The sequence below is a fragment of the Camarhynchus parvulus genome, chromosome 15, assembly GCF_901933205.1.
Source record: "Camarhynchus parvulus chromosome 15, STF_HiC, whole genome shotgun sequence".
NCBI lineage: Eukaryota > Metazoa > Chordata > Aves > Passeriformes > Thraupidae > Camarhynchus > Camarhynchus parvulus.
In genome coordinates this window covers 10,311,838-10,337,785 of record NC_044585.1, presented here as the reverse complement: position 1 = coordinate 10,337,785, position 25,948 = coordinate 10,311,838, and the positions used below count along the sequence as shown (strand labels likewise).

Sequence of the window (25,948 nt, the reverse complement as noted above, 5' to 3'; positions counted from 1 at the left end):
AACAGGAAGATGGTGGGAGTGTCCAGTGCTCTCACTTTGGACTCTTAAACACCCACCAGCACCAGACTGCAGCCCCTTGGTGCAAACCAGGTACTCCAGAGGCGCCCAAGCTCTTTCACTGCCCCTGGAGCTCTCCAAGCCCAATTCCTCTTTCCCACTAAACATGGCTTCCACCTCAGGGAGGGTTGCATTGCTCTCTTCCCCATCCTGTTTTCATGGAGCCTGGATGAATTTGTTGAAATCTTTATTTCTTGTCAAGTCTAACCCTGTTGGCTACCTCAGCTCAGAATTACTGGGCAGACAGATGGTGCAGTTACATAAACCTGTATTCCTGCAGAATCTGGCTAAGGAAGAGCTCCAGAGTGCCAGACTTGGTGAACTGTACATCCCTGCTTTGTGTAGAGCACTGATTTCTGCTGGGTTCAACACAGCACTAACCTTCTCCACTCACTTTCAGAACTTTCATTCTGCAAAACTGTGGAGTATTCCCAGCATTTCCACTTCAAAATCAAAGTATAGCTCCTGAAATACCTCTAAGAAGTTATTTATTAGCTGAAGTTCAGCACAGAAATATTTTGTCTTGATTTTATCCTGCACTAAGTGCAGCATTAGCTGCTATTCACAAACCAAAATCTGTTCAGAATCCCTTCTCAGCTTGTACAGAGTTAAGAAAGCTGAATTCCTATTTATGTTAAATAGTTAAAGAAATCTAACAACCACCACAAAACTACAACAGCCAAAACTCCTACACCCCAAACTTCTCCAAATTCTGGTCACTACCTACAACCCCTCAGAATTTCACCCCACATCAACAAGCACTGTCAGAGCCGTGCAACACCTGCTGCTGCACACTGCAATGAACACACCACAAACCCTTGCTTTTTTCCCTTGGAGTTTAATGTGGTGCTTGCAGAAGGCTCAGAACACCAATTTGTGAGGATAAACTCCATTTGAGAGAGAGAACGTGGAGCGCAGGTACCCCCGGAGCTGAGGCACCTTCCTGATCCGTGCCAGGATCTGGGAATCCACGGCCTTCTGGTCTGTCTTGCGCTGCTCCGTCAGCTCATATTTCTGCAAAGCACAGAGAACAGAGTTAAAATCCTGGGAGCAACGGCAGGATCCTTTAGAGAGAGGAGGAAATTCAGAGCAAACCCTGAGTTTTGGGATTTTAAAGAAATCTTTCCCTCATTTGTTCTTGATAATAGGAAGGTGGTGGAGCACTGAAGTGCTCCTTAAAGCCAACACAGTGAACAGCATTTCCTGGTCAAAAAAGACATTTAACTCCTTCTCCTCTGAGAAAAATCCCTAAATTTAAAAGGAGGTTACCTCATTTTAATGGCATCACCTCACTTTTTTAATGACCACTTAAAAACCATGTGGTTTTTTTTTCCTAATTCCCCCTTTCCAGCCTAGCCTGGAGCATTGAGAAAGAAGGAACCACCCTGTCCCTTACTTCTTTCTCAGTGTCAAAGATCTCTCCTTCCTGGTGCTTGGGCTTCCTCAGCCTCTTCTTCTTGAAGTAGGAATCCGTGAGATGCTTGGGAATTTTCACCCCAGTGAGATCCACCTTTGTGGATGTGGCAATAACAAATTTCTGGTGGGCCCTGCGCAGAGGCACACGGTTGACAGCCAGGGGGCCTGAAGGCAGAGAAGACAAGAGAGAACAAGGTCAGCTGTTCTGCTGAACACCACTGCCTTGAAACTGGATTTTTCTAGTCTTTGTGATGACCAGTTCCTTCAGAGCTGCCTACAGATAAAATCACAACAGTCAAAGCCCTCTAGAAATACAAAAATCTCCTTTCTGAGCTCTTCCAGGTAGTCAGATCCTGAAGCTTAATTATCTCCCCTCCACCTCCCAGCAAAGTCACAAATGGCAGAATCATTAAGGTTGGAAAAGATCTCCAAGGTGATCAAACCCAACTTTTGACAGATCACCACCTTGTCCACCACAGCAGAGCACTGAGTGCCACATTCAGCTGTTCCTTGGACACCTCCAGGGGTGGTGACTCCACCACAAAATGTGATTCCCCACTGATGTGCCAAACCACACACATGCAGATCTGTTGTGCTACTGACCCCAGAGACAAACTTGAACTTAAAAGGCCCAAAGAAGCCCCCAGAACAAAACCACCATGTTTAAATACAATTTTTTTACCTGTTACAAGCAGAAGGCCAGTATCAAGCTGCTTCAGGAACACAACACGCTGTAAAGAAATGAGATGGGACATCAATCCTCAGGTCCCAGTGCTCCCACACCACAGCCAAACTGGGATTGTGCCTCTGTTACTGGTACAAGCACTGATAGTGCTCCAGGTGTGGGTGAGCTGTGCCACCTGAGGAGCTGCCACCTTGTGATCCAAGCTCCAGTACTTCCAAGTGCCTCCTCTCCAAGCAAGTGTGACTCTCCATAAGCTTTACCTCTCAAGGCTGAGCAAAGCCAATTACTCCAGTTTTATTCTTCCCCCATCCCACAGGATGGCAACAGCCATCCCAGCACCCAAATCATTGTGTGAGTTAAAGGCAGGAACTGGATAAACACCACAAGGACCCTGTAACTTCACAAAGTCAGAGCCATTCCCCCACTGTGCTTTGTTCCTTCTGGTCAAGGTTTCCTTCTCTGACAGCATTTTTTATGGAATCATGAACATCAAAGACAGAGAATTCAAGAAAAGAAAATAAAGGATACCAGTTGTGTTGGTGACCATCCTGAGGATGGAGAACCCAATATAACGATCCTGATAATTAGATTAAGGACAAAATTCTAATTTTTCCTTTGCAGTAACTGCTGTAAGACAAAGTTTTGTCCTTGTAGAAGCAGTAACAGAAAAAGGCTCTGTTCTGCAGCAAAACACTTTGCATCGTGTCCAAGTAACTGGCTGAGCCTGTTTTACTTCCAGCTCTGCTCAGAACAACCTTAATTTACAAACACTTCACTCCTAAAGGCTGGACAAGGAAAACACCCAGACAGAAATCACAGATTTTGACCCAGTGGCCCAGCTGGGAGATTCAGGATGCCTGAAACGCTGCCAGAGCCCGGGAGCAGGAGCAGTGCCCACCTTGCCGCGGTGCCGGCCGGTGAGCAGGATCAGCACCGTGCCGGGGGTGATGGATGCCCGCAGGCGCCGCTTGTGCTCGCAGAAGGGCTTCTTGCCATGGCTCAGCAGCTTCCTGGGAACGTCCTCCGTGGGGTAGTACCTGGGCTGGGAGCACAGGACAAACATCTTGTACCACCTGGGTGTCTCACAGCACAGCAACTCCTCAAAAAGGATCTCCCTATTTCCCTGAAGTTCAGCTTTCTGAAGGATTTCTGCTGCAGATGGGCTTGGGAACACACTGAATATTTTGGAATATTTAGTGCCCAGCTCTGTATTTGTGTGTGGTTCCACCTTGGCACAGCAACACACAGGATAGAGAATTCCCACCTGAATTCCCACCATCTCCCACAAACTGAGCCCCTGCATCACCCCAAGCACGAGGCTCACCACCCAGCCTAAAGCCCCCTGCAGCAAACCACGAGCATCCCGGTGCTTTTCCGTACCATCTTCCGGATTTTAACCACCCGGCTGCCTCCATTCTTGTCTCCACCCACTGGCTTAGTGATGGTGGCACGGGGCATCTCCTTCTTCTTCTTCTCTATCTGTGTGCAAAGAACACGGAAAACTCAGCACATTTCAAACCAAAGGCACCACGATAAACCCCATTATTCCCCCAGTGCTCCCCACCCTACCTTTGTCTCTGGGGCCGTGTACTTGCGCTTGTACAGGGCTTTCCTGGCGTACATGGCAGAGCGGGAATACCTCCCGATGCCCCGGGCCAGTACGGGGTTACGGCTGGCATGGTATTTCTTCACCCTCTTCTTCTTGTCCCCAGCTGCTTTCTGACTTGGCTTCTGCTCCGCCGGCTTCTTCACCCCTCCCTTCTTCTTGGCCGGCTTCTTCTCACCTGGCTTCTTCTCCGGCGCCTTCTCGCCCGCCATCTGCGATCACGGACAGCAGGGTTTAGGGCTCGTTACAAAGCACAGAAAATAAAAATAAAACAATCCAAACCATCCTTCACACCTTTCTAGCAGCCGTCAGCCACTTCCTCCGGGCGTAGCTGACTTAGCCCTGTTCTCTGTGCGCCTCTACACGACTTAAGCTGCTCCTAGACGCTGGTTACAAGAGATCCAGCGCACATCCAAGCGCTCCTCGGTGGGAAGCCCGAGGACACGCAAACACATCCCGAGCCTGTTGCCGGGCCCTGCCCCAGCGGCCTCCCCCGTCCAGCCCCAGCCCAGCTCCCGGGAAGCTCCGGCGAGGCCTCCGCATCCCGCCGCGGCCTGGCCCGCTCGGACCGGCGACACTCCCGCTCCTCCCCACCCCCGCGCCCATCCGGGCCCATCCGCCGCTCTCCGAGGCTGCCGAGCCGCGCCTGTGACCGCAGCAGGGCCGCCGGCGGGCGGATGGCGGCGGATGGAGCGCGGCAGGCCCCGCGCCGATGGCGGCAGCTCCGCCATCCTCACCTTCCGGGGGAGCAAAAGGGACTCACATCCGGGTGCGCGGGCTAAGGCCAGCGCGGCGTCTGACGTCAGCGCGCCGCGCGGGGGAGCATGGGACTCGTAGTCCGGGACGGTCCGCACTGCCCGGGGCAGCCCCGGGTCACCAGCGAGGGGGACACCGGACCCCGCGCCCGCTCCGGGGGCTGCGGGACCCCCGCTCCGGACAGCGGCCCCGCCGCGCCTCCGCCGCTTAACCCGCGTCCGCTCGAGGCTCGCCCGGCTCCGCGCCCTGCCCCGTACGCGGGCGAGGCTCCGCTGCCACCGCGCTCCGGTGCCGGGGGTCCCGCAGCCCCCCGGGCGGAGCGGCGGCGCGGGGCGGGGCGCGGCGCGGGGCGATGACGGCGCGGGCGGTGACGCGGGGCGGGCCGCGCCGCGCTCGCGGGCCCGAGGCCGCCGTTGTTCGCGCTCCCCGCAGCGCCCGAAGGCCGCGGCCCCGCCGGGACCCCCATGTGAGCGGCGGGCGGCGCGGGGGGCCGGCGCACCGCGACCCGCCGGGGCCACGGGGGAAGATGACATCGCGGAGGTGAGGCGGGAGCGGCGGCCGCGGCGGCGGGGAGGGCGGCGGGCAGGGGCCGCGGCTCCCGGGGATGCGGGGACGGGGCTGCTCCCTGCGGGCGGGCAGGACCCCCGGGAGCCGCCCCGGCAGCGCCCACCGCGCCCGTTCCCGCGGGGATGTCCCGGCTCCCGGAGCCCCCAACCCGCTCGTTCCCGGGGGATGTCCCCGCTCCCGGGTCCCGCTCCCCGCCCGTTCCCGGGGGAGCCTCCCGGGGGTGCAGGGATCGGGGAGCTTCGAGTCTCTCCGAGTCCCGTTGGCGGCCGGAGCTGCCCCGGTGCGCCCGGTTTGGGGGGGTTCACGTGAATGTCCCCATGGAGCGCCGGAGCCGAGGGATGGATTGTTGGTGAGCGGGACCTGCTCAGCCCCGGGGCCCAGGGTTCGTGTTCCATCGAGGGCCAGCAGCGCTGATTTACCGACCCTAAAACACGGCCCGGCTACAAAACCAGTGTCCCTGAGCTCCCCACACCCGCGTTCTTTATCACTTATCAGCGTTCATTGTAATTTCAAACCCTTGTGGCACTGCTAAAGCACGACGACAAACAGCCAAACCCATTTCTTTGTTGTAGCTTCTCACTGTCCTTAATGGATTTTGATGTTTGGTACCCGGTGTCCTTTTGGGCTCAGAGGTTTGGGTAAATGTTGGGATTTAGGGGAATTATTGTCATAGAAAAGGCTATAAATGTGTTTATCCTTTTTAACCGACCTATTCTGAGATTCCCAGAATGGTTTGGATTGAAAGGGATCATAAAGCTCATCCCATTCCACCCCCTGCCATGGGCAGGGGCACCTTCCACTATCCCAGGTTGTTCCAAGTCCCAACCTGACCTTGGACACTTCCAGGGATGGGGCAGCCACAATTTCAATTGATTCACCTCCATAAGTAATACCTATTAAATTATAATTTCTCCAAGGGTACGTTGTCCTCTCTTTTCTCCTCAAGATGGTGAATCTGGGTGCATTGGTTTCAATCCATGGCCATTTACAGTAGGATTTGGGGTTTTTTGAGCTGTGTGGAGGTTTTTTAGTCTATGTTGCGTTCTCTGGGTGTCCCTGCTCACACAAGGCTACAAGTGACAAGAACAAGGCTACAAGTTACAAGAGCAAGGCTACAAGTTACCTTTTGGCAGCACGGTGAACTTCCTCCTTGCCGGAATGATCCTGCTACTCTACTCAGAGCCCTGAACTCTAACTTGTGAGGGAGACTGAAAAAAGCTGGGAAATATCAACTGATGAGCCTATAAATAGGAGTAATTAAAGTACCCGTCAGCACATCCCCAGTGCTGTGGCTGTGACAGCTGGGACAGAACTGATTTCATCTCTCCTTTGCTCTTGCAAAGGTGATTTAAAACCCCAATCACTGTGTGGAAAATTGTATTGATTTATTTCTTTTGGTTTGGTAAGAGAGAAATGTGCTGGCAGTGTGTGACTTAGGGAGCACAGATCCTGCTGGACCATGATGACAAAAAAAGGGATAATTGTGGATTTTCCATCGTGGATTGTTTTTTTTTTTTACCAGAAGTTTCCTTGCTTTGCTGATACCCCCTTGGTTTTGATCCCCTTTTATATGTTTCACTGCTTCCTTCCTTACCACCATTCCCACCTTGCTGTGAGCTAATTATGGGCTGGCAGTGGTGTATTCCAAGCCCCTGAGTGGGAATTGCTGCGGGAGGGATGGTGAGGAGCTGCTCTGCCGAGGGCGTGGGTTTGGGTGACTTCTGGGATTGTATTTACTGCGCTTGGCCAGGGCAGCTCTGCACCTGCTGCCACGGCCATGGGCAGGGAAAAGAGGACAAAAAGGCCCAAAATGCATTCCATCCCTATAAAAGGAAGTGTGAGAGAGCAGGTCCTGGCTGAGGGCGGGGGGTTGTCACTGGCTGTCCCCTCCCAGTTTGGAAGGGCTGCAGCCCCAAGGTTGGGAGCACAAGGGATGGCAGCACTTCAAGGGGGATCCTCCTGGCGGCCGGAACCGCTGGCAGGGATCCCTGACACCCCCATTCTGCTATTTGGGGTGCCTGACAAATGCAGCTTCCTACTCAAAGCCAAAAATACAGAGCTGAGGGAGCAGGAGGATGAGGTGCCAGCACAGCCAGAGTTACATAAAGTGCAAGAAACCCTCCCAGGTGTAGCTTGGCTTTGCTGCACTTGGGCTTTTGGCTCTTTCTGTGGATGTGGGAGAGGAATTTTGGACCATCTATAGGATTTTTGAACCATCTATTGTGTGTTTAAGCTCTCCTTTAAATGCTGATTAAATAGTAGCTTATTTGTAGTTACCTCTGTACATAAATTATTATTTTTCCTTTGCTGTATCAGCTCATGTGCAGCTACTTCCTTAAGGGTCAGGGTGGGATACGAAAGATATTTCACTGGTTGAAGTTTATGGAATTTCAATATTATAAATCTGGAGAAGCAATCCAAATAATTTCTCCTCTATCTGTTTAGACATTTTTTAGCTATAAACTCCAAAATTTACCAAAGTTTCTCTGGAATCCTCTGCATATTTTAAAAGCTTGCAAAGTGTTCAAATTATTACTGCATATTTTTTGTTTTGTCTTGTTTTTTGTTTTTGTTTTCTCCCAATGGAAGTAAAATTTTGGGAGTGGAAATGTGGTAAATATATTATCACCTTCTCCAGGCAACCTGTTGTGGGCTGAAATGTGTTATTTAGTGTTCAGTTCATGCCAGGTACTGATGCTTGTGCAGTTTCTTTTGTAAGAACTTTCCTTGACCTTTGAATAATCGTTAGATAAATGTAACATTATTAATTAGTCCATTCCCATTTGCTGTGATAATTTGGAAGTATTTTGAATGGTCTTTTCCATGTCCTGTGCATAAATTTGATATTTTCTGTGGAGTTTTTCAGTGAAAGATAGGCACTATTCACTAGATTTTCATGGTGCAAGTAGAATTTTATGAACTAGCGGAAAAAAAAGATTCACAAGAAGATTCACACAGTTTACTTCCCTAATTCCCATTTGAATGACTTGCTAGAGATTTGGATTTTCTAGAATCCTAAAACTCCAGAAGATTTCTGAAGAGAATGCTCTGGAGAAGGCTTTGGTGGGAATACTGGCAACTTTTCAGTGGAGAAGGAATTGCTGCAACAATTGAAATAATTACCCTAAATTTAGACCTGTGCTCTCATATTTTGCTGATTTAGCAATTTAGCCTGAAATGCTGACTGGATCAGGAAGGATCAGGAATGCTGTTCCATTTTTCTGGATATAGCACTCCTCTCTCTGTGATGAGCCTGACTGTGGAATTTCTTGGATATATTTTGTTGTACTTTGAAAAAACCCAGAGGTGAACAGAGAGGAGCAGGCTGGGTTCTTTCAGCACACAACAATGAGGATTTAACTCTGAAAATTAAAGGTGATTTTTAATTGCTGAGTGCAAAGGTGACACAGAGCTGAGTTGGGGTGCTCACACCCAATGGTTTATTCTTAGAATTTTCCTTCTCAAATCCTCCCCAAGCCCCTTCATGCAGAACTCCTTCAGGGCTGCAATAAAAATGGGTAAATTCCAGATAAGAGCAGAGGCAGTGGTGACACCGAGTGGCTCCAAATAAGTCCCAAAGTCAATGCCAGAGGTGGGGACACGGAGCTGTTGGCCACAGCCCAGCCCCAGCTCTGCCTGGGCTCTGGGATAGTCATTGAGAGCAGTTTGTGGGTGGTGAGGATCAATAGGAGATTCCTCTGGGGTTGTATTTAAACAGGACAGATCCGACCCCGGCTCCACATCCCTGGGAGGAAGAGCAGTGGGGTGTCCACGCAGGGAGTTCCTTCCTGACCCCCTCAGCTGTGCCCTAAACCATGAGGTTTTGTTCAGTTTTTAACCTTCAAAATGTTGTCAAGTGTCACTTTGGATGTTTTGTTTTATTTTTAGGTATTTTTCCTGTTTGTCTTTCAGTTTCTTTGTGTGCTGTGTTTTGCTGGAGTAAGGAAATACCATTTCTGGTCTGTGTTTATGTTGTGTACCTTTGATATAATTTTAATCCAGGCAGTCAGACTGGGCATAAGTGTAATTCTTAGGCTTACAAAAAGTTGCAATATATAAAGTTGCAATGAATAATGAAATAATGAAATTTTATTAATTTAGGTGCAAAACTCAGTTTGCAAGCTGTCGGGTTGCTCTGTGTGAGTTAACTCTGAAAACCTGCTGTTTATTTATTAAAATTCTTTATTTTTAACCTCTTGTAGATGGTTTCATCCAAATATCACTGGGGTGGAGGCAGAAAACCTGCTGTTAACAAGAGGAGTCGATGGCAGCTTCTTGGCACGGCCCAGCAAAAGTAACCCAGGAGACTTCACACTCTCTGTTAGGTGAGTTTGGCTCTTCCCAGTCTTGCCCCAGGTTGGTAATAATCTTAATTTGCTGCTGTCCTGTGGAGAAAGAGCTGTGGATCAACTCCTTGAAAGAGGTGAAAGAATGCTCTGGTCACTTTTTAATGTTGTTCACTTTTCCTTCTTCTTTTTCTCCCATTTTCCCTGAAGAACTTCTGAAAAACTTTTACTCAGCTCTAAATTGGAGGGGAGTGAATTCTGATTCTACAGCAGGACGAAAATGCTCAGGAGAGGCAGAAATAGGTTGATAGTAACATTGCTTTTAGCCCTTTACAAATCCTTTTGATCACCAACTGGAAGGAGCAGAGGTGTTGTGAATTAGTGATCCAGCAGGAAATCCAGACTCGCCTTGCACAGGAAAAGTCAGCGAGTTTTTAAGGGCAACTGTGGCTTTTTCAGCTTCCAAAAGAGGCCTTCTGTGACAGTTGTCCCCTGACACTGCGTGGTAGGGATGGGGAAAAGACAGCAAGAGGAAGTAGATAAAGGAAAAGGGAAAAGTGGGATTGGTGATAAGAGTTGTGCTGCTTGGATACTTGTGAGATAACAGGCCTTGTGGCACGGGAGGGGATTCCTGCTGGGAGCTGCTCTTCCTTAATATTAGAGACTGTGGCAGCAGGCAAAGGCAAATATTTCCTGAGGGAGAGACCTTGGGAGCTGGTGGCAATTCTGGAGAAAGGAGCAAACCAGCTCTGCTGGGTCTCCAGAATATTCAACTCCTCTCACCCTCCACTTTGTGCTTGTGTGTGGAATTTTGCCTGGCTCTGAGGGGTTTCTGGTGAGGCTCCTCAGGCTGCAGGGTTTGTGCAGCCAGCTCCAGCACAGAACTGTTCTCCTGTTCTCCCTGGCTGGTGGGCAGAGGAGCTGAAGCAGAGGAGCAGTAGCTCCATGCTGGAATTGTGAATATGGATTTCTCCACCTCAGGCTTCACCAAATATAAAATTGATTGATTGATTGATTGATTGATTGATTGATTGATTGATTGATTGAGTAGCTGACTTGGGCAGGGGTTTTGTGTCCTCTCTTTCAAATCTTAGACGAACTGGAGCTGTGACCCACATCAAGATCCAGAACACAGGTGACTACTATGACCTCTACGGGGGAGAGAAGTTTGCCACGCTGGCTGAGCTGGTGCAGTACTACATGGAACACCACGGGCAGCTCAAGGAAAAGAATGGAGATGTCATAGAGCTGAAATATCCCCTCAACTGTGCTGATCCCACCTCAGAAAGGTCAGAGAAGTGTCCTTGTGCTTCTTAATAAATGCTGTGTTTATCCCTCTTCACACTCAGCCTCCCTCTGGGAAAACGGTGGCCACAACTTTGGATTTGTTTCAGGGAGGTTTCTTGCAAAGTAGATGAATAAATGTGGTTAAAGGTGAAGAATCCAAGCCTCAGTACCTGTTCCCTTCAGCATTCTTCCTTGGGTGGGACAGGACTGAAAAGGAGGGCATAATTCCCTTTATTTTTTCTGGGAGAATGTTAAATTGGAGAAGTTCTCCTGATGTTGGTGTTGCTCTAAGGAGTTCCCAGGGATATTTCTGGGCATAACTTTTTGTGCTTTTCCTATCCGTGGGTAGAAGGTGAAGGCTGCACAAATCCTCAGATTCCTCAAACTCCTGTTTTGAGGAGTGTGGTTAATAAGGAGGATTTGGGACTCTGGATTTGAGGAAATGTCAGGGGTCAGAACTAAACCAGCAGATACCTGTTTATTCCTAGAAGTGAAAAAATGAGGAAAAATATTCAAACAAGTTCTCTTAGTGCCTTAACAGAGATGGGGAAGATTCATGGTTTTTTGGCCCAATTTCCTGAAGAATTGGGATTGCTGGGATTACCCTCTCCAGTTCCTAATGGGATAGAAGGGTGAGGTCTCAAAACTATGACGTTTCCACAAGTTTATCAGGAAAGTTTCATGAAGGAAATAAAAGAAGAATGAATGCCTTGACTGAGGGGAGTGTAACCTGGTGTTTATTGGGATTGTTGTGAAGGATCCAAATCAAAGCTTCACTGGAAATTCCATGGAAGTGCTTTGAAGTGTTTCTGTCCTCACTGATGTGCACCTGGACACTTCCAAAGCTTATTTTGTTTATTATTTTTACCATCTGAGGTTTTCCCTAGACCTGGCTGTTGCTGAGTGAACAGAAGGATTCAATTTCATAATAAACACCTGGAACAATTTAATTCAGCTGGAAAGCTAAGCAGGGTGTCTCCCTCTATGTCACTTCATTTCCAGGTGGTTTCACGGGCATCTCTCTGGGAGAGAAGCTGAGAAACTCTTGACAGAGAAAGGAAAGCATGGCAGCTTCCTGGTGAGGGAGAGCCAGAGCCACCCTGGGGACTTTGTCCTTTCTGTGAGGACAGGGGATGACAAAGGAGAGAGCAATGATGGCAAATCCAAAGTGACACACGTCATGATCCACTGCCAGGTAGGAACAGCAGGGACTCCATGGGCCCAGGAGCTCTGGATCCACTCCCCTTTTCCCTGGGTTTGCTGCAGGTCATCCCTTTGATCAAAATGGCTCCTTTGATGGCATCAAAATTCCAATATTTTTTGGCTGACTGGCTCCTGTCAGGGCCTTCTGGCTCAAATCACACTTTGCTGTGGTCAGGGAGCCTTTGCAGTCTCCTGGATGGATTTTATCAAAATAGGAGTGATTGGATAAATGGAGATCTATCCACAGATGTCTCTCTCCTATCAGTTCAGGCAGTTACACCTGATAGATGATCAACAGTCTGTGAAAATGAGTGTTCACTCCAAGGAATGCCCTGAAATCTAAATCTTCTATTTACTATCAGGTAGTTCTTCACTGAAATATTACTAAATTACAGTTTTCATATTTAATCTGTCTCCATGGGCTGCTATTTAAAAAATAATCATAGTAAAAAAAAAAAAACACCATGGATTTTTCTTATTCTCTTTTACTTCTATTGTGCCCAAAGGCAGTGCAATAACAGTGCAAATTATATAAAAACACCTAAAGTGCAGTAACAGAAGTAGTTTGGAGGTAGAAATGACCCACCAGGTCTGTAAATGCTGAATTACCAGAATATGTTTATTTTTTCAAGAAAACCTCTCTGATTTGCAGTTAGCATTTATGCCTTTGAGGAAAATAATTTGGCATTTGCTTCCTTAAAACGGGGATGGTGCCAGGCAGTACCAGCCTTTCAGGACCCAGTCATACACTTAATTTTGGAAATCAATTCAAATCCCTAATTCCTGGATTCTCATCCTGTAGCTCCAGAGCTGTCTGAGCCCTGGTTCAGAGGGAATCAGCTCTCTAAAAAATGCAGATAAACTGATTTTCAAGGAGATGGCAAAAAAGGGGATGTCCTGCAGTGTGTCTGAGTTTCTGTTTATTAAAGTTCTATCCTTTAGCAGAAGGATTTCAGTAGAGCCTTCTACACATAATTTTGGGGGTTATTTCTGATGCAAGGCACAGCCTAGAAGTGCTGTGGCTGTGGTGGTGGGAAGTGCTTTTATTTGGAGGAGCATTTGTCTTTTCAGGATCTCAAATATGATGTTGGTGGAGGGGAGAAGTTTGACTCTCTGACAGATCTGGTGGAGCATTACAAGAAGAACCCCATGGTGGAGACTTTGGGCACTGTGTTGCAGCTCAAACAGGTGAGAAGGACAGGCCACCCCTGAGCTTTGTCAACTCCAGGATATGTTGTTGAAATGCAGCTTTTCCATACGTTCTGCAAGATTTTTTTCTGAGGAAAAAAATGAGGAGTTAAACTTCATTAAATGGATGAAAAAGTCATTTCAATGGGAACAATTTTTGTTAGGCTTGTGAAGGGATAGTGTTGTCTCTGATGTGCAGAATTTCCTGGTGTCATCCTGGTCTGTAAGAGTTGCAGGGCATGTCCAGAAGTGAGACAATGCATTAAGTTATTAAATGAATAATTAAATAAAAACTGTGACACTTAAAAGCAACTGTTCACCATCCCCTTCCTCACTGCCCTTTGCTTGAATCCCAAAACTCTGACATCCAAAAAAATGCCTGGGTCCTAAAATTCCCATTAAAATATCCTTATCTTAGGGGATTTGTGTTTGAGCTGTCTTTCCATGGCTGTTCTTTGCTGAGCCTGTGCTGTTTGTCTGTCCCCCAGCCCCTGAACACCACCCGGATCAACGCTGCCGAGATCGAGAGCCGAGTCAGGGAGCTCAGCAAACTGGCAGAGACCACGGATAAAGTCAAGCAGGGCTTCTGGGAAGAGTTTGAGGTAATTCCTTACATTCCAAGGAACGTTTCCTGCAGTGGTTCCTGCAGTGTTTCCTCCAGTGCTCACTCTCACCCTGCCAAAGCCACGTCGGGTTCTGCCCTCCTGGCCTTTCCTCCTCTCCGTCACCTCAGATCCCTGGTTTTGCTCCCATCTCCAGGGCTTTGCCAGCTCCATTCTCGTGGCTTGAAATATTTGCCTTTTTTCCCTGATTCTCAGAGTGATTTTTATCCAGGATATCCTCCTGGATATCCTTCCCACCATGAGGGAACCTCCTGTGTTTTTCCCACCAGGACAGTCCTTCCAATTCCTTCTGCTGTTTGGGAAGTTGGGAGCCTTTTCTTTAGGGACACTTCCATTTCTCAGTCCATCCACTGCCCTTGTGGCTTTTTATTGCTCATTTTTGGGGATCTTAAAGCCATTGGGAAGTGATAGAAAGCTCTGGAATGAAACAACATGGATTACAGGCATTCCTTGGACTTCTGGAAGTTTGTTTTTGGTTTGTTTTGGTGTTTCATTTCTCTCTGCAGGCAAAATTTCAATTTTCTTCCAGAAAGAGTGTGTAGGGACAGGACAGGGGCAATGACTTCAAACTAGAAGAGGTTTAGATGGGATATTGGGAAGAAATCCTTCCAGAATTTGGAAGAAACTTCCCAGAGAAGCTGTGGGTGTCCCATCCCTGGAAGTGTTAAAAAGCCACATTGGCTGGGGCTTGGAACAAGCTGGGATAATGGAATGATTTGGGTTGTGAGGGGACTTTAAACCCCACCCTACCCCACCCCTGCCATGGACAGGGACACCTTCCCCTATCCCAGGTGGCTCCAAGCCCCATCCAGCCTGGTCTGGAGCACTCCATGCTGGGTGAAATGGACTGGTTTATACCTCACACACACAAAACCACCAGTGGGGTCTGGAATTCCACCAGCAGATGGCAACAGGAAACTGGGAAGTGCTCAGGGAGCTCCAGAGAGGCTGATTTGAGAAACTTCCTGAATAGTGATGGATTTGCAAAGTGACCATCCTTGGAGAAACCCTCTTTGATCAGAAATATCCATTAGCTAAATGTGCTGGCCAGTGTGCTCTGATTATTGCCAGGAGAAGGAAAATGAATCCATGAAAAGTGAAGGAATTAGCACAGAGGTGTGTGAGGGGAATGTCAGATGGTGAGGTGATGGCATTGATGATAAAATGAGGGTTGAGCTTTCTCCTTTCTCTTTCCAGAGAGAGAGGACAGTCCTTGATGCAGGGCTGCTGAATGGTCAGAATGGCCAGAATTCCATCTGGAGAGGGAAGGAAGTCAGCAGAGGTCGTGTGTGTAGGAAGGGATTGTTGGTTTGGCAAAACACAACTGAACTATTAATTCACAGTTCTTTCCTGACCTCTGCTACACGTTGAAGAAATTTTTCTTGGAGTGGATTTCTTAGCGTGGCTTTAGAAGCAAAGTGTTTTCCTTAAAGAAGGAAAAGTCTAGCAGGAAAAGCAAATAAATGCAGAATTTTACCTGTGGGACATTGCACTTCTTTTTCCCCTTCACTGCTGTCACTGAGGTCAGCACTAACTCATTTTTTGGGACTGAAGCCCTCTCCTAGCAGTTTTAGTGCCCTGTTTTCCATTCCCCTCAGGGAAGCTCCAGCTGTCCCCCATGGTGGCAGGAGGGGGGAGCACACTCCAGGTTGTCCATGGATCCCTGTCTGTGCTGTTCAGGAGCTGCCAGCCCAGATGGTGAATTTAAATTACTTGTCTCCAGGCAGGAATGAGCCTCTTGTCCCAGGAAGCACCAGACAGGAATGTTGACAACCCTTGTAGTGTTTTTCCTTCTGAAAAATGGTTATTTCTGAGCTTAGTGCTGGGATGTTGTAGTGAAGTGGAGGAGGATATTCAGATTTATGGCTGTGTTGTTCCAGCTCTGAATGGGCTTGTTGGGAGTCACTGCTGCTCGTGGATCTCTCCTCAGGGATGCTCCAAGCAATGATAATTAACTCTAAGAAGGAAGATGTGGTTTCCACACACATTTAATTGCTCCAATTCTTTAACATGCTGGGAAAGTTTAGCTCTCAGTCCTTTTGCCTGCAATTCCACAGGCAATGCTTTGGGCACTGTTTCCTGCCCTTTGTCACGAGCTTGAAACTTTGCATCTCTTAAATTTCTTTTGCTTTCCCTGGCTTTAGGATCAGCCTAATTATCCAAGGTCATTAAGTGAGGGAGTATCAGACTGAGACAGGAGTGAGCAAATGTGCCAGTTAAAAACCAGCAAGAGTCTGGAGGGTGGGAATGATGAGGGGAGCAGCTCCCAAAACCTGAGTGTTCCTTTTAGTGGAGCCAGAAACTGCTTTGGGGATGAAAACTTGGAGCAGAGCATTGGGATCCTGGTGCCTCCAGCTCCAGGGAGCTTTGGGAGTGGGGAGATTTGCCTTGAGCAGCCTGGCTGTGCAAGTATTGAATTGCTGCTGTCCCTGGGACATTGTGTTCCAGAAATCCCCACTCCAGCTTGTTCCTTCACTGGGATAATTTATGAATAAATAAATTATGGATAACCCATCACCTAATGCCCCTCTCCTCCCTTTTCTCTGGGATTGCTGTGAGCATGGGCCAGTCCATCCTGCTTTTTTTGAGCCCCTCCTGTCTGTGCTCTCCCCTCAGACCTTGCAGCAGCAGGAATGCAAACTCCTCTACAGCCGTAAGGAAGGGCAGCGCCAGGAAAACAAGAACAAAAATAGATACAAAAACATTTTACCCTGTAAGTATTGCCCCTTTGTTGCCATTTAATGTTACTCTGGTTTATTTTCCTCATTAATATAGGGTTAATTAAGTACCACTGGCCTTTGGCTTCTCTTTAATGAGAATTTGCCCTCTTATCAGGATTATCCAGTGATTTCCAATTTGGGTTCACACATTTGCACTTTGTAGATATTTGTAATATTGGGTTTTATCTTATTTTAAAGACTTCATATCCCTCAACTCAACAGGCTGGAATACTTAAATTTAAGAGGATTAATCTGGGGGCCAGAACTGCAACATGCAAATCCCAAGGCTTTGCCTTGACTTGGAGTTAAATGTTTTGGTCCAGCTGGTCACAGACACTAGTTTAAAGGAAGCAAAACAGGCAATTTGGAATATTCTGATCACTTATTTATTGAGTTTGATAATGAATTAATAGCTGCTATGTGGTCACATCTGTGGAATGCAAGTGCTTGACATCCATGTGTGTTTTTGCAGTTGATCACACCAGAGTTGTTCTCCACGATGGTGATCCCAATGAACCTGTTTCAGACTATATCAATGCTAATATTATTATGGTGAGTGTGTTCCCACCTCCTCTTCCCTAAATCCAGGGGAGTCTTGTCACATACAATTTATTGTATTACTGGTTTGGTTTTTTTTCCTTCTAGCCTGAGTTTGAAACCAAGTGCAACAACTCAAAGCCAAAAAAAAGTTACATTGCTACCCAAGGCTGCCTGCAGAACACGGTGAATGATTTCTGGAGGATGGTGTTCCAGGAGAATTCCAGAGTTATTGTCATGACCACGAAAGAAGTGGAAAGAGGAAAGGTAAAACCAGATATATGGGAAAGGTCCTGACATTTGAGTACAAGTAGGAACTGATCTGACAGGGATAAATTGATTTATGGCTGGAATCTGGTGTGGCACAAGATTCCTTGGAGCTCTGGAGCGCTGTGTCCTTTTTTATTGGTGTCTGTGGGAATTGGGGATGGATTCCTGTCACATCAAGCCTCCCTTTTTTAGGGTTTGCCTGCTGAAATTTCAGCTGCTGGATGTGAATCTCTGTATTTCAGACTTAGGGGAGGAGGCACTGGGATGGGAGATGTGGCCAAGCAGGAATTCTGGGTGCTTGAAGGGAAAAATTCCCTGCTCCTGCAGCAGAAGTCTTGGCATTGATTTTATCTCATCAAGCCTCTATGAACCCCTCTAAAAAAGTAGATTTATGGGATTTTATTATTACAAAACTGAACATAGAGATGTTGCTGCTTAGCTGGGAGCTGCCCTGGCAGGATTTAATGCTCTGAAAGAGGAATTTTCCCTTCAATGGTGTATCCCAAAAATCTCCACTTCCCTTTGGAGTACAGGAATCTTGTCCTGCTCCCTGGCCTCTGGCAAACCTGGGGATATTTTAATTTGTTTCTGGTTTCTAATGACACAAGGCAGGAAAGAATAGGAATAGTTGAACACTGATATGCTGGCAACAGCCACACACAACTTCCTGGGGTTTGTAAGGATTTATCTTTTTTCTGTTTGATAAATACTGTCTCTTCTCTGTCCTTTCCTTTTAAAGTTTCTCTGCTTCTTCCACACACTATTGTCCACGTTTTCACCTTTTTCCATATTCTCATTATCTGTTTCTGAATAGAAAACTGTTGCCTTTTTAGGGGAGCATCATTTGTGGAAAAAAATCAAATTAAGAAGTGAAGTTTTTCTGTGAGTGACTGATGATTGCAGGGGGTCCTCACTCCCAGGAACTTTGTGTGAGTGGACTGAAGACAAATAACAGAAAATTTTACAGGATTCTCTCCCTAATGAAGGTGTCAAAGCTGCCCCTGGTGCTGTTTGTTGGAGCCATTAGACTTTGTCTTGTGTATTTTTTTTTTCAGTCTTTGACTTTGTCTTGTGGATCATTTTTTAGTATTTGTAAAGTTTTGCCACTTCATCACCATGATAAAGAGACAGGATTTGTGTTTCCTTCCTTTGAATTCACTGACAGAGGGAGAAGCTCCCCCTTCCCAGTGATAATCTTTGTTTTGGAAGAGGAGAAATAAATTATGGAGTTGACTTGAATGCACCTTTCTTCCTTCAAGTTATTTATTATTTTTTAAAGAACCTCCTGAATGGCCTCTGCTCCTCTGCAGTTCCTCCATTTTTCTTCCCAAAGTTTGCTCAGCCCTTTTGCTGGAGAAAACACTTAAATTTATCAGTGCTGCATTGCTTCTTCTTTCTGTACCCTTGATTGTTTTGTGATGCCTATTTCACTTCTTACGGAATTGCAAATGCCAGTCCTGGTATCAAATCAAAGCTTTTTTATCTCAGGCCAAGCTGCTTGCAGGAAGAGAGAACCTTTGCAGCAGAGCTGCCTCCATAGCCTGAGGAAGGGAGGAACTGTGGAATATCCCAGCCCTGCATCGAGTCCTGGATGTGCTTTAAAGTGCAGAAGCAGCAAATCCTTAGAAATTAAAGGAGTTTTGGGCTTTTGGAGGCAGTTCAGCAACCCAGCCCTGCAGAGTAAAGCTTATTTTAACATCATGTTGCTGTTCAGACTTGCTCTACCAACTGCTCAGAGCTCTGCATTGAAAACTGCAAAGTTATTTCTGCTGGCAACCCCCAAAAATGAGTGTATTTGCTTCGGTTTCAGAGTATTTGCTTGTTTCTCCCCTTGTGACAGGAAAAGAAGGGCAAAAATAGCAGGAAAGCATCTTGTTGCCTACGTGGGCATGTGTTCAGCCATCTCCCTCTGCCTTGGGCTGGCAGAAGGAGCTTCCCTGTGCCGTGTTTTTTCCTGAATATTCAGAATAACTGCAAACAGACCCTATTGCTCTGTAGGACTTGGTGTTTGGTCTGTGTTTGCTCTTGCTAGAAGCTGCTCCTACAGTAATTCCTGCTTTGATGCTGCATTCCCAGGAGTTGCTCTTTCCTGACCTGTCACAGGAGCCAAATCCAAGTGCTGATAGGTGAATCCATTCCTCAGTGGGTGCAATTTATCCCTGGGCAGAGATAATCCTGATGGAGAAGCAGCACAGGAAAAACTTTGCATTTTAGAAGCTACAGACCCATGAACTGCTCCCTTTGCAGGAGCCTGAACCCTCTTTGGTGATGGAACCAGAGCTGTGTCAGCCCTTCCTGCTGCAAGCCATGGAAAAGCAAATATCCAAGTCTTATTTCCACTGGGAATGATTTATACCTTTGACCTTTCTTCTTTTGCAGCCTGTAGGGTTTGGGCTGTGGGACTCAATTCTGGTGGAATTCTGTATTTTCAGACCTGTGACTGGGGGTACAAAAAGCAGGATTTTAATCTGCAGCTTTTGAAAATATCCAGGTACAAAATATCCCAAAAATGTGCTAAGAGGAGAGGTGACCTGTACCTGTCTGAAATTATCCAGTGGCTGTTATGGAGGGGAGAAACTACCCATTAAAATATTCTTTATCTCATCAGCTGATTGTCCTCTGCGAACTCTGAAACAAAAGCTTCAGGGTTGAATTGATCAGTTTGCAAAGCAGCTCTTTTTTTTTTTCCTGCCTGATTATTCATTTTCTTTTTGTTGTTTTTTTTTTTTTCCTTTATAATTTGAAATCTTGCAGAGCAAGTGTGTGAAGTACTGGCCAGATGAATATTCCCTGAAGGAGTACGGAGTGATGCGTGTCCGGAACGTGAAGGAGAGTGCAGCCCACGACTACACCCTGAGAGAGCTGAAACTTTCCAAAGTTGGCCAGGTGAGTACAAGAACAGCTCTGTCCTTTTAGCCCAGCTTGTGGATCACCAAAGGAAAAATGTCAGGATTAGCCCATTTCTCTGGAATCAATAAAAGCGCTCGGAGGTGAATAAATGGAGCCCTGCTTTTCTTTGAAGCTCCACGTTCAGTTCCATCCATCTTTCTCTTTGCCCTTGGGATAATTGAAGATTCTCCTACCTAAGCAGCTTTTGGCAGGAGAGGAACTGCTGCAGAGCTTGCAGGGAATCAGGGAGGAGGGAAAATGCTTTTAACTGAGGACACTTCAATCCAGCCTGGCATTTGTTTCTTCATGGAAATGGTTGCACTGAAAGGAAAAGTTGTGTGTGGAAAATTCATATAAGGGAAGGGATAAAAAGGTGAGAAAACTCTGTGGAAATGGCAATTCCTGTTAAGGAATAGTTTGGATCAGGGAGGAGAAGCAAAGCAGGGGAATTGGGGATGGATTCCTGTCACATCAAGCCTCCCTTTTTTAAGGTTTGCCTGCTGAAATTTCAGCTGCTGGATGTGAATCTCTGTGTTTCAGACTTAGGGGAGGAGGCACTGGGATGGGAGATGTGACCAAGCAGGAATTTTTGGATGCTTGAAGGGAAAAATTCCCTGCTCCTGCAGCACAATTGGCATTTATTTTAGCTCCTCAAGACCTCCCTAAAAAAGCAGAATTATGGGATTTTATTCTTAAAAGACTGAACATAGAGATGCTGCTTCTTAGCTGGGAGCTGCCCTGACAGGATTTAATGCTCTGAAAGAGGAATTTTGCCCTTCAATGGTGCATCCCAAAAATCTCCACTTCCCTTTGGAGTACAGGAATCTTGTCCTGCTCCCTGGTCTCAGGGATATTTTAGTTTCGGGGATTTAGGGAGGGCCCTGCCTTGTTCCCTCCTCTGGGATTTGTGGAGCTGTGCTCAGGTTGGATTTGGGGGACTCAGCTGTGCCCCACGAGGACTCAGCTGGGTTTTGAGCAGCAGGTTTGTGTCCCCGTGGCGCAGGGGAACACGGAGAGGACGGTGTGGCAGTACCACTTCCGCACCTGGCCCGACCACGGCGTCCCCAGCGACCCCGGAGGTGTCCTGGACTTCCTGGAGGAGGTGCACCACAAGCAGGAGAGCATCCCTGATGCAGGACCTGTCGTGGTCCACTGCAGGTGAGGCTCCTGCCACTCCTCCTTTTGGCCCAGGGAGCTGAGACCTTTAAAAAGAACAACTTTCCCTGGGAGGTGCTCAGAATTCCCTGGTTTGTGTCTGTACAATGTCACATCCTGGGTGGGTGGCACGGGGTCCCCTTGGGAAGGGATTTCAGGCTGTGAACCTTTGGATGAATGAAAATTTCTGCTGTTGGATGAGTAGATGGGATCAGTCCTGGCTGGAGCATTTCAAGTGCAGGATCATGGGAATTCTGGCATCTCATCCCACCTGTGAGGGCTCTGTCCTTTTGGAAATGATATGATTTTTAGGCGTGGAAATGTTAGATCTGACCTTAGAGATTTTTTTCTGATTCAGAGGGGTTTATAAACACTGAGGGACAGAAGTGCTGATTTCTGTGCCTTCCCTGGGGTCTCTGGTTTGACTCTGGCTGTAATTTGGAAACCTCCTGGCTCCTAATGCCAGAATTCCTTTGCCTGGGGTTTTGCTGTGCATTCAGAAAGATCAAAACAATAAAATTCCCTTTTTTTTCCCCCTTCTTCCAGTGCTGGCATTGGTCGAACAGGAACTTTCATTGTCATTGACATCCTCATTGACATCATCCGAGAGAAAGGTACCTTTAACCCTTTGATTTCCCTGCCTTTAACCCTTTCATTTCCCTGCCTGCTCACGGATCCACCCCAGGAGTGCTGATGGAGGACTCAGGTGAGCTCCACCCTCACCGTGGTTCTTTTCCTGCTCTTCCCAATGCCGTGGATGTGCCCAGGGGTGGACTGTGACATCGATGTCCCCAAGACCATCCAGATGGTGAGGTCCCAGCGCTCAGGGATGGTGCAGACAGAGGCCCAGTACAGGTTCATTTACATGGCAGTGCAGCACTACATCGAGACCCTCCAGCGCAGGATCGAGGAGGAGCAGGTGGGTCCACCCCAAAGATCCAACAGGAACGTGGCAGGATCCCAGCAAGGAGCAGCAGGGCTGGGGATTTTTGAGGGGATTGTGTTGTGGGAAGGCTGGGTCTGAAGGTGTGAACTGTCTCTTGTGTTTCAGTTCATTGTGCTTTAGAAATAATTAAATTGGTAGGTGGAATCCTCTCCTCAAAATATCAGGTAGAATCCTCTCCTTAAATTTGGTGGTATCCTCTCCTTACATTATTGGGTGGAATCCTCTCCTTGAGTTAAGTGGAGTTCTCTCCTTAAATTATCAGGTGAAATCTTCTTGAAACCTTTGTGTGGAATCCTCTCCCTAAATTATCATGTGGAATCCTCTCCTTAAATAAAGTGGAATCCTCTTCTTAAGATATCAGGTGGAATCCTCTCCTTAAATTATCAGGTGGAATCCTCTCCTTAAATTATCAGGTGAAATCTTAAAACATTGTGTGGAATCCTCTCCTTAAATTAAGTGGAATCCTCTCCTTAAATTATCATGTGGAATCCTCTCCTTAAATTATCATGTGGAATCCTCTCCTTACATTACTGAGTGCAATCCTCTCCTTAAATTACTGAGTGGAATTTTCTCTTTAAAATATTAGGTGGAATTCTCGCCTTAATTTAAGTGGAATTCTCTCCTACTCTCCCTGTCCCCAGCCCTGCCCCCAGATCTCAAATTTCCTTCCTGTTATCAAATTTCCTGTGGAGGAAGAATGAAAGATAAGGGTTTGTTAATTAAAGGCAGAACCTCGTGCTCTTTGTGTTTTAAAGACATTTCAGAGCTTGTTCCCTGCATTCCTAAAAGGGGAAAATCAAATGCTGATCACTCCAATTCCAATTTTGGGAGTTTATTGGAGTGGAAAATGAAAGGCTGAGTGTGGTGGTCCAACAGAAAGCACTTCCAGGAGTGTGGTGGGATCAGAAATGTTTGGGAATAAGTGGTGACAGCCACAGAGACCTTCCCCTGCCCCTTCCTGCTCAGGGAATTCCTTGCACTCCAGTTCTGGGGGGTTTTACAGCAGTTTCCTGGTTTTGTGATAAAGAACTGATGTTTTCTCCTTGTCCCCGCTGCTCCCTGCCCTGACCTCAGAGCAGTTGGGATTTGTACCTTTTGCTTTCTATGCTAATTAGTCCATATTTCTAGTCTTTTTAGTATCTTTATCCCTGCTGGGGACTTTCCAACACTTACTGAGTTAGTTCCTCTTTATCAGCTGGTTCCTACAAAATGTCCTTGTGGTCCATCCCACAAATCCTGCATTCCATGTGTCCACCCCCCCCCCCAACATCCTGCCTTCCATGTGTCCCCAATCCATCCATCCCACAAATCCTGCCTTCCACGTGTCCACCAATCCATCCATCCCCCAAATCCTGCATTCCATGTGTCCACCAATCCATCCATCCCACAAATCCTGCCTTCCATGTGTCCCCCAATCCATCCATCCCCCAAATCCTGCATTCCATGTGTCCACCAATCCATCCATCCCCCAAATCCTGCATTCCATGTGTCCACCAATCCATCTTTGTCTCCCAGACTTTGTTCAATGAAGCAAATCCAGGTTTGCTCAACAAAACTTTTCCCAAGCTGTGTTCCCACAAACTGCTCAGGACAGCTTTGTGGTAAATCCTGGCTAAGAGGGATTTAAGAATCGCCAGAATGAGCTGAAGGAGTTTCAGGAGACCATCCTGGAAAAGCTTCAATCCCAGGAATGTTCTTAATGGGAATTCAGGAGCCAGAACTCCCCGGAGGCTCCGCCAGCCTCTGCTGTGAGATTGGGTCAGCCCTCAGGACTTGCTGCAGCATTAAAAAACCCCAAATAAACCCACAACCACCTCCCCAAACCCCAAATTCTCTGCAAAACTTGGATTTCTCCCTTGTAGGTTTCAGTGTTTGCAGGCATTGTGGATGCCTGGGAAAAGGAAAAATCCATCTCCCGTTTCTTTCCCAGCGTGGTTCCCTGGCAGGATCTGGAGCTGGGTGCCAGATCCTGGAGCATATGTGCAGAATCCAAATAACAGCTTGGCTGCTTTTTATATCAAACCTAATGGGCTCAGATATTATTTTATTAGAGCTCCTGCAAACAACGGTGTCGCTCCGTTGGCCCCGGCTCCGAGCTGGAAATGAGGTCAGTGGGAAGCCCACTGGCTGCTCAAGAATGAAATGGGGAGTTTTCTGCCAAGGAGATGAGGGTTGAGTACATTCAGAGAGTTGGTGTGTCCTGCTGGAGATGGTGGGATGGGGGAAAATGGGGATTTTCAGCTTTAGGTGTGCTCAGTGATGTGTTCACTGCAGGACTGAGCTCTCTCCTCCCAGACAAACCTAAAAACACCCATGGGTATCTCCTTTTGGAATTGCTGCACTGTCTCAATGATTGGTTGCTGGGATTAACCCCAAACCTGGCTTTTTGTTGTGTGTTTCGCTTCACAGAAGAGCAAGAGGAAAGGTCACGAGTACACAAACATTAAATATTCCTTATCGGACCAGACGAGCGGGGATCAGAGCCCTCTCCCCCCCTGCACCCCAACCCCAACGTGTCCAGAGTAAGTCCAGTCCTGCCCTCAGTTTTTGAGCTGTTCTGTCTCATCTTCAGAGACCTCAAACGAGGCTGAGTTAGCCCAGAACCTGCCCTGTTGTGCTGGGCTTTCCTCTGAAAATAAATCAAGTGAAATTAATTGTCTCTGAATTATGGGGTGTGTATTATAGGATTTTTTTTGGTGTATTATAGGATTTTTTTTTTTGGTGGGACTCTAAATCCTGATTTCATTTCAGAATGAGAGAAGATAGTGCTAGAGTATATGAAAATGTGGGGCTGATGCAGCAGCAGAAGAGTTTCAGATGAGAAGATGTTCAGAGCCTTCCCAGCCAAGGCAGGTGTGTATGGCCAGAGGAGGGGCTGTGTCCAACCTGGCTTGGGAGAAAATGCCCCCAAAAATGCCCAGAATGCTTGGAATTGATCCCCACGGGGTGCCTGAGTTCCAAAAGCTAATTTAAATTTAATTTTAATGACCTTTATACACAATCTCACCTTTTACTGCCAAAGCACCCACACAGTTTCTAAGCCAGGCTTGAGACTTTGGGTTGAGTTTAAGATTTGTTGAGTCAAAACTGAGCACTGCTGTACAATGCCTGAATAAGAAACAACTGCTGGGTTTTTCCCCTCAATAATTCTTCATTTTTTTTCCTTTCCCAGACATGAAAATGGTTTTTAAAAAGGTCAAGAAAGAGATGGAAGAAGCTTCACGTGAGCAGTGAACTCTGAGGGCTTGGTACCTTTTTATTTACGGTTTTAATCCTTCAATAGGCAAAACTTCAGAGCATCTAAAGGTTGTTTTTATCTCTTCTCTCCAATTTCCAATTGCTCATTTTCCAAATAAAAGGAAATCCTTTCTACAAGGTAGACAATTACTTTGTAGAGTCAGTTTTGAATCCTGCAAACTGTTGGACTGTCATCCATTTGTTTTTTTAAATAGTATTTTGGTTTCACAGTATGGCTGTTAGTGGGGTTTTGTTTTTTTTCCTTATTTGAGCAGTTGTGGGGTTTTTGGGGGGCACTGGGTGGGGGGTGGGTGGTGGGAGAGCAATGCCATGGATAAATCCATGCCATGAAATGTAAAATACTGATGGGAACAATGTGGATTGTTGGAAAACAGTGGATCACCAGCGTGAATAGAACCAAGTGCATGATCAAATTAGTCCTGATACATTTCAAACTCAGACTGAGCTTCCTGGGGTGAGCAGTTCTTGAGATGAAGGTGCTTTTTTTGTGATAATTGGT

General features: G+C 47.0%; 2 protein-coding genes across 2 annotated transcripts; one reads left to right on the top strand and one right to left on the bottom strand.

Moving 5' to 3' along the window:
- Positions 1-879: 879 nt before the first annotated feature.
- Positions 880-4,642, bottom strand: RPL6 (ribosomal protein L6). Its single transcript, XM_030959114.1, has 7 exons — positions 4,502-4,642; positions 3,728-3,976; positions 3,539-3,637; positions 3,057-3,200; positions 2,156-2,204; positions 1,454-1,638; positions 880-1,071 (listed from the first exon to the last, which is right to left on the bottom strand). The coding sequence occupies exons 2-7, from the start codon at positions 3,974-3,976 to the stop codon at positions 919-921; spliced, it is 879 nt and encodes a 292-aa protein (XP_030814974.1). The 5' UTR covers positions 4,502-4,642; the 3' UTR covers positions 880-918.
- Positions 4,643-4,911: 269 nt separating this feature from the next.
- On the top strand, positions 4,912-25,705 carry PTPN11 (protein tyrosine phosphatase non-receptor type 11). The gene is made up of 16 exons (XM_030959169.1): positions 4,912-5,060; positions 9,290-9,412; positions 10,468-10,662; positions 11,663-11,855; positions 12,935-13,051; positions 13,540-13,653; positions 16,291-16,387; positions 16,867-16,946; positions 17,040-17,198; positions 19,956-20,087; positions 21,094-21,248; positions 21,792-21,859; positions 22,013-22,164; positions 24,601-24,713; positions 24,943-25,044; positions 25,364-25,705. The coding sequence occupies exons 1-15, from the start codon at positions 5,047-5,049 to the stop codon at positions 25,010-25,012; spliced, it is 1,782 nt and encodes a 593-aa protein (XP_030815029.1). The 5' UTR covers positions 4,912-5,046; the 3' UTR covers positions 25,013-25,044; positions 25,364-25,705.
- The last annotated feature ends 243 nt before the right edge of the window (positions 25,706-25,948 follow it).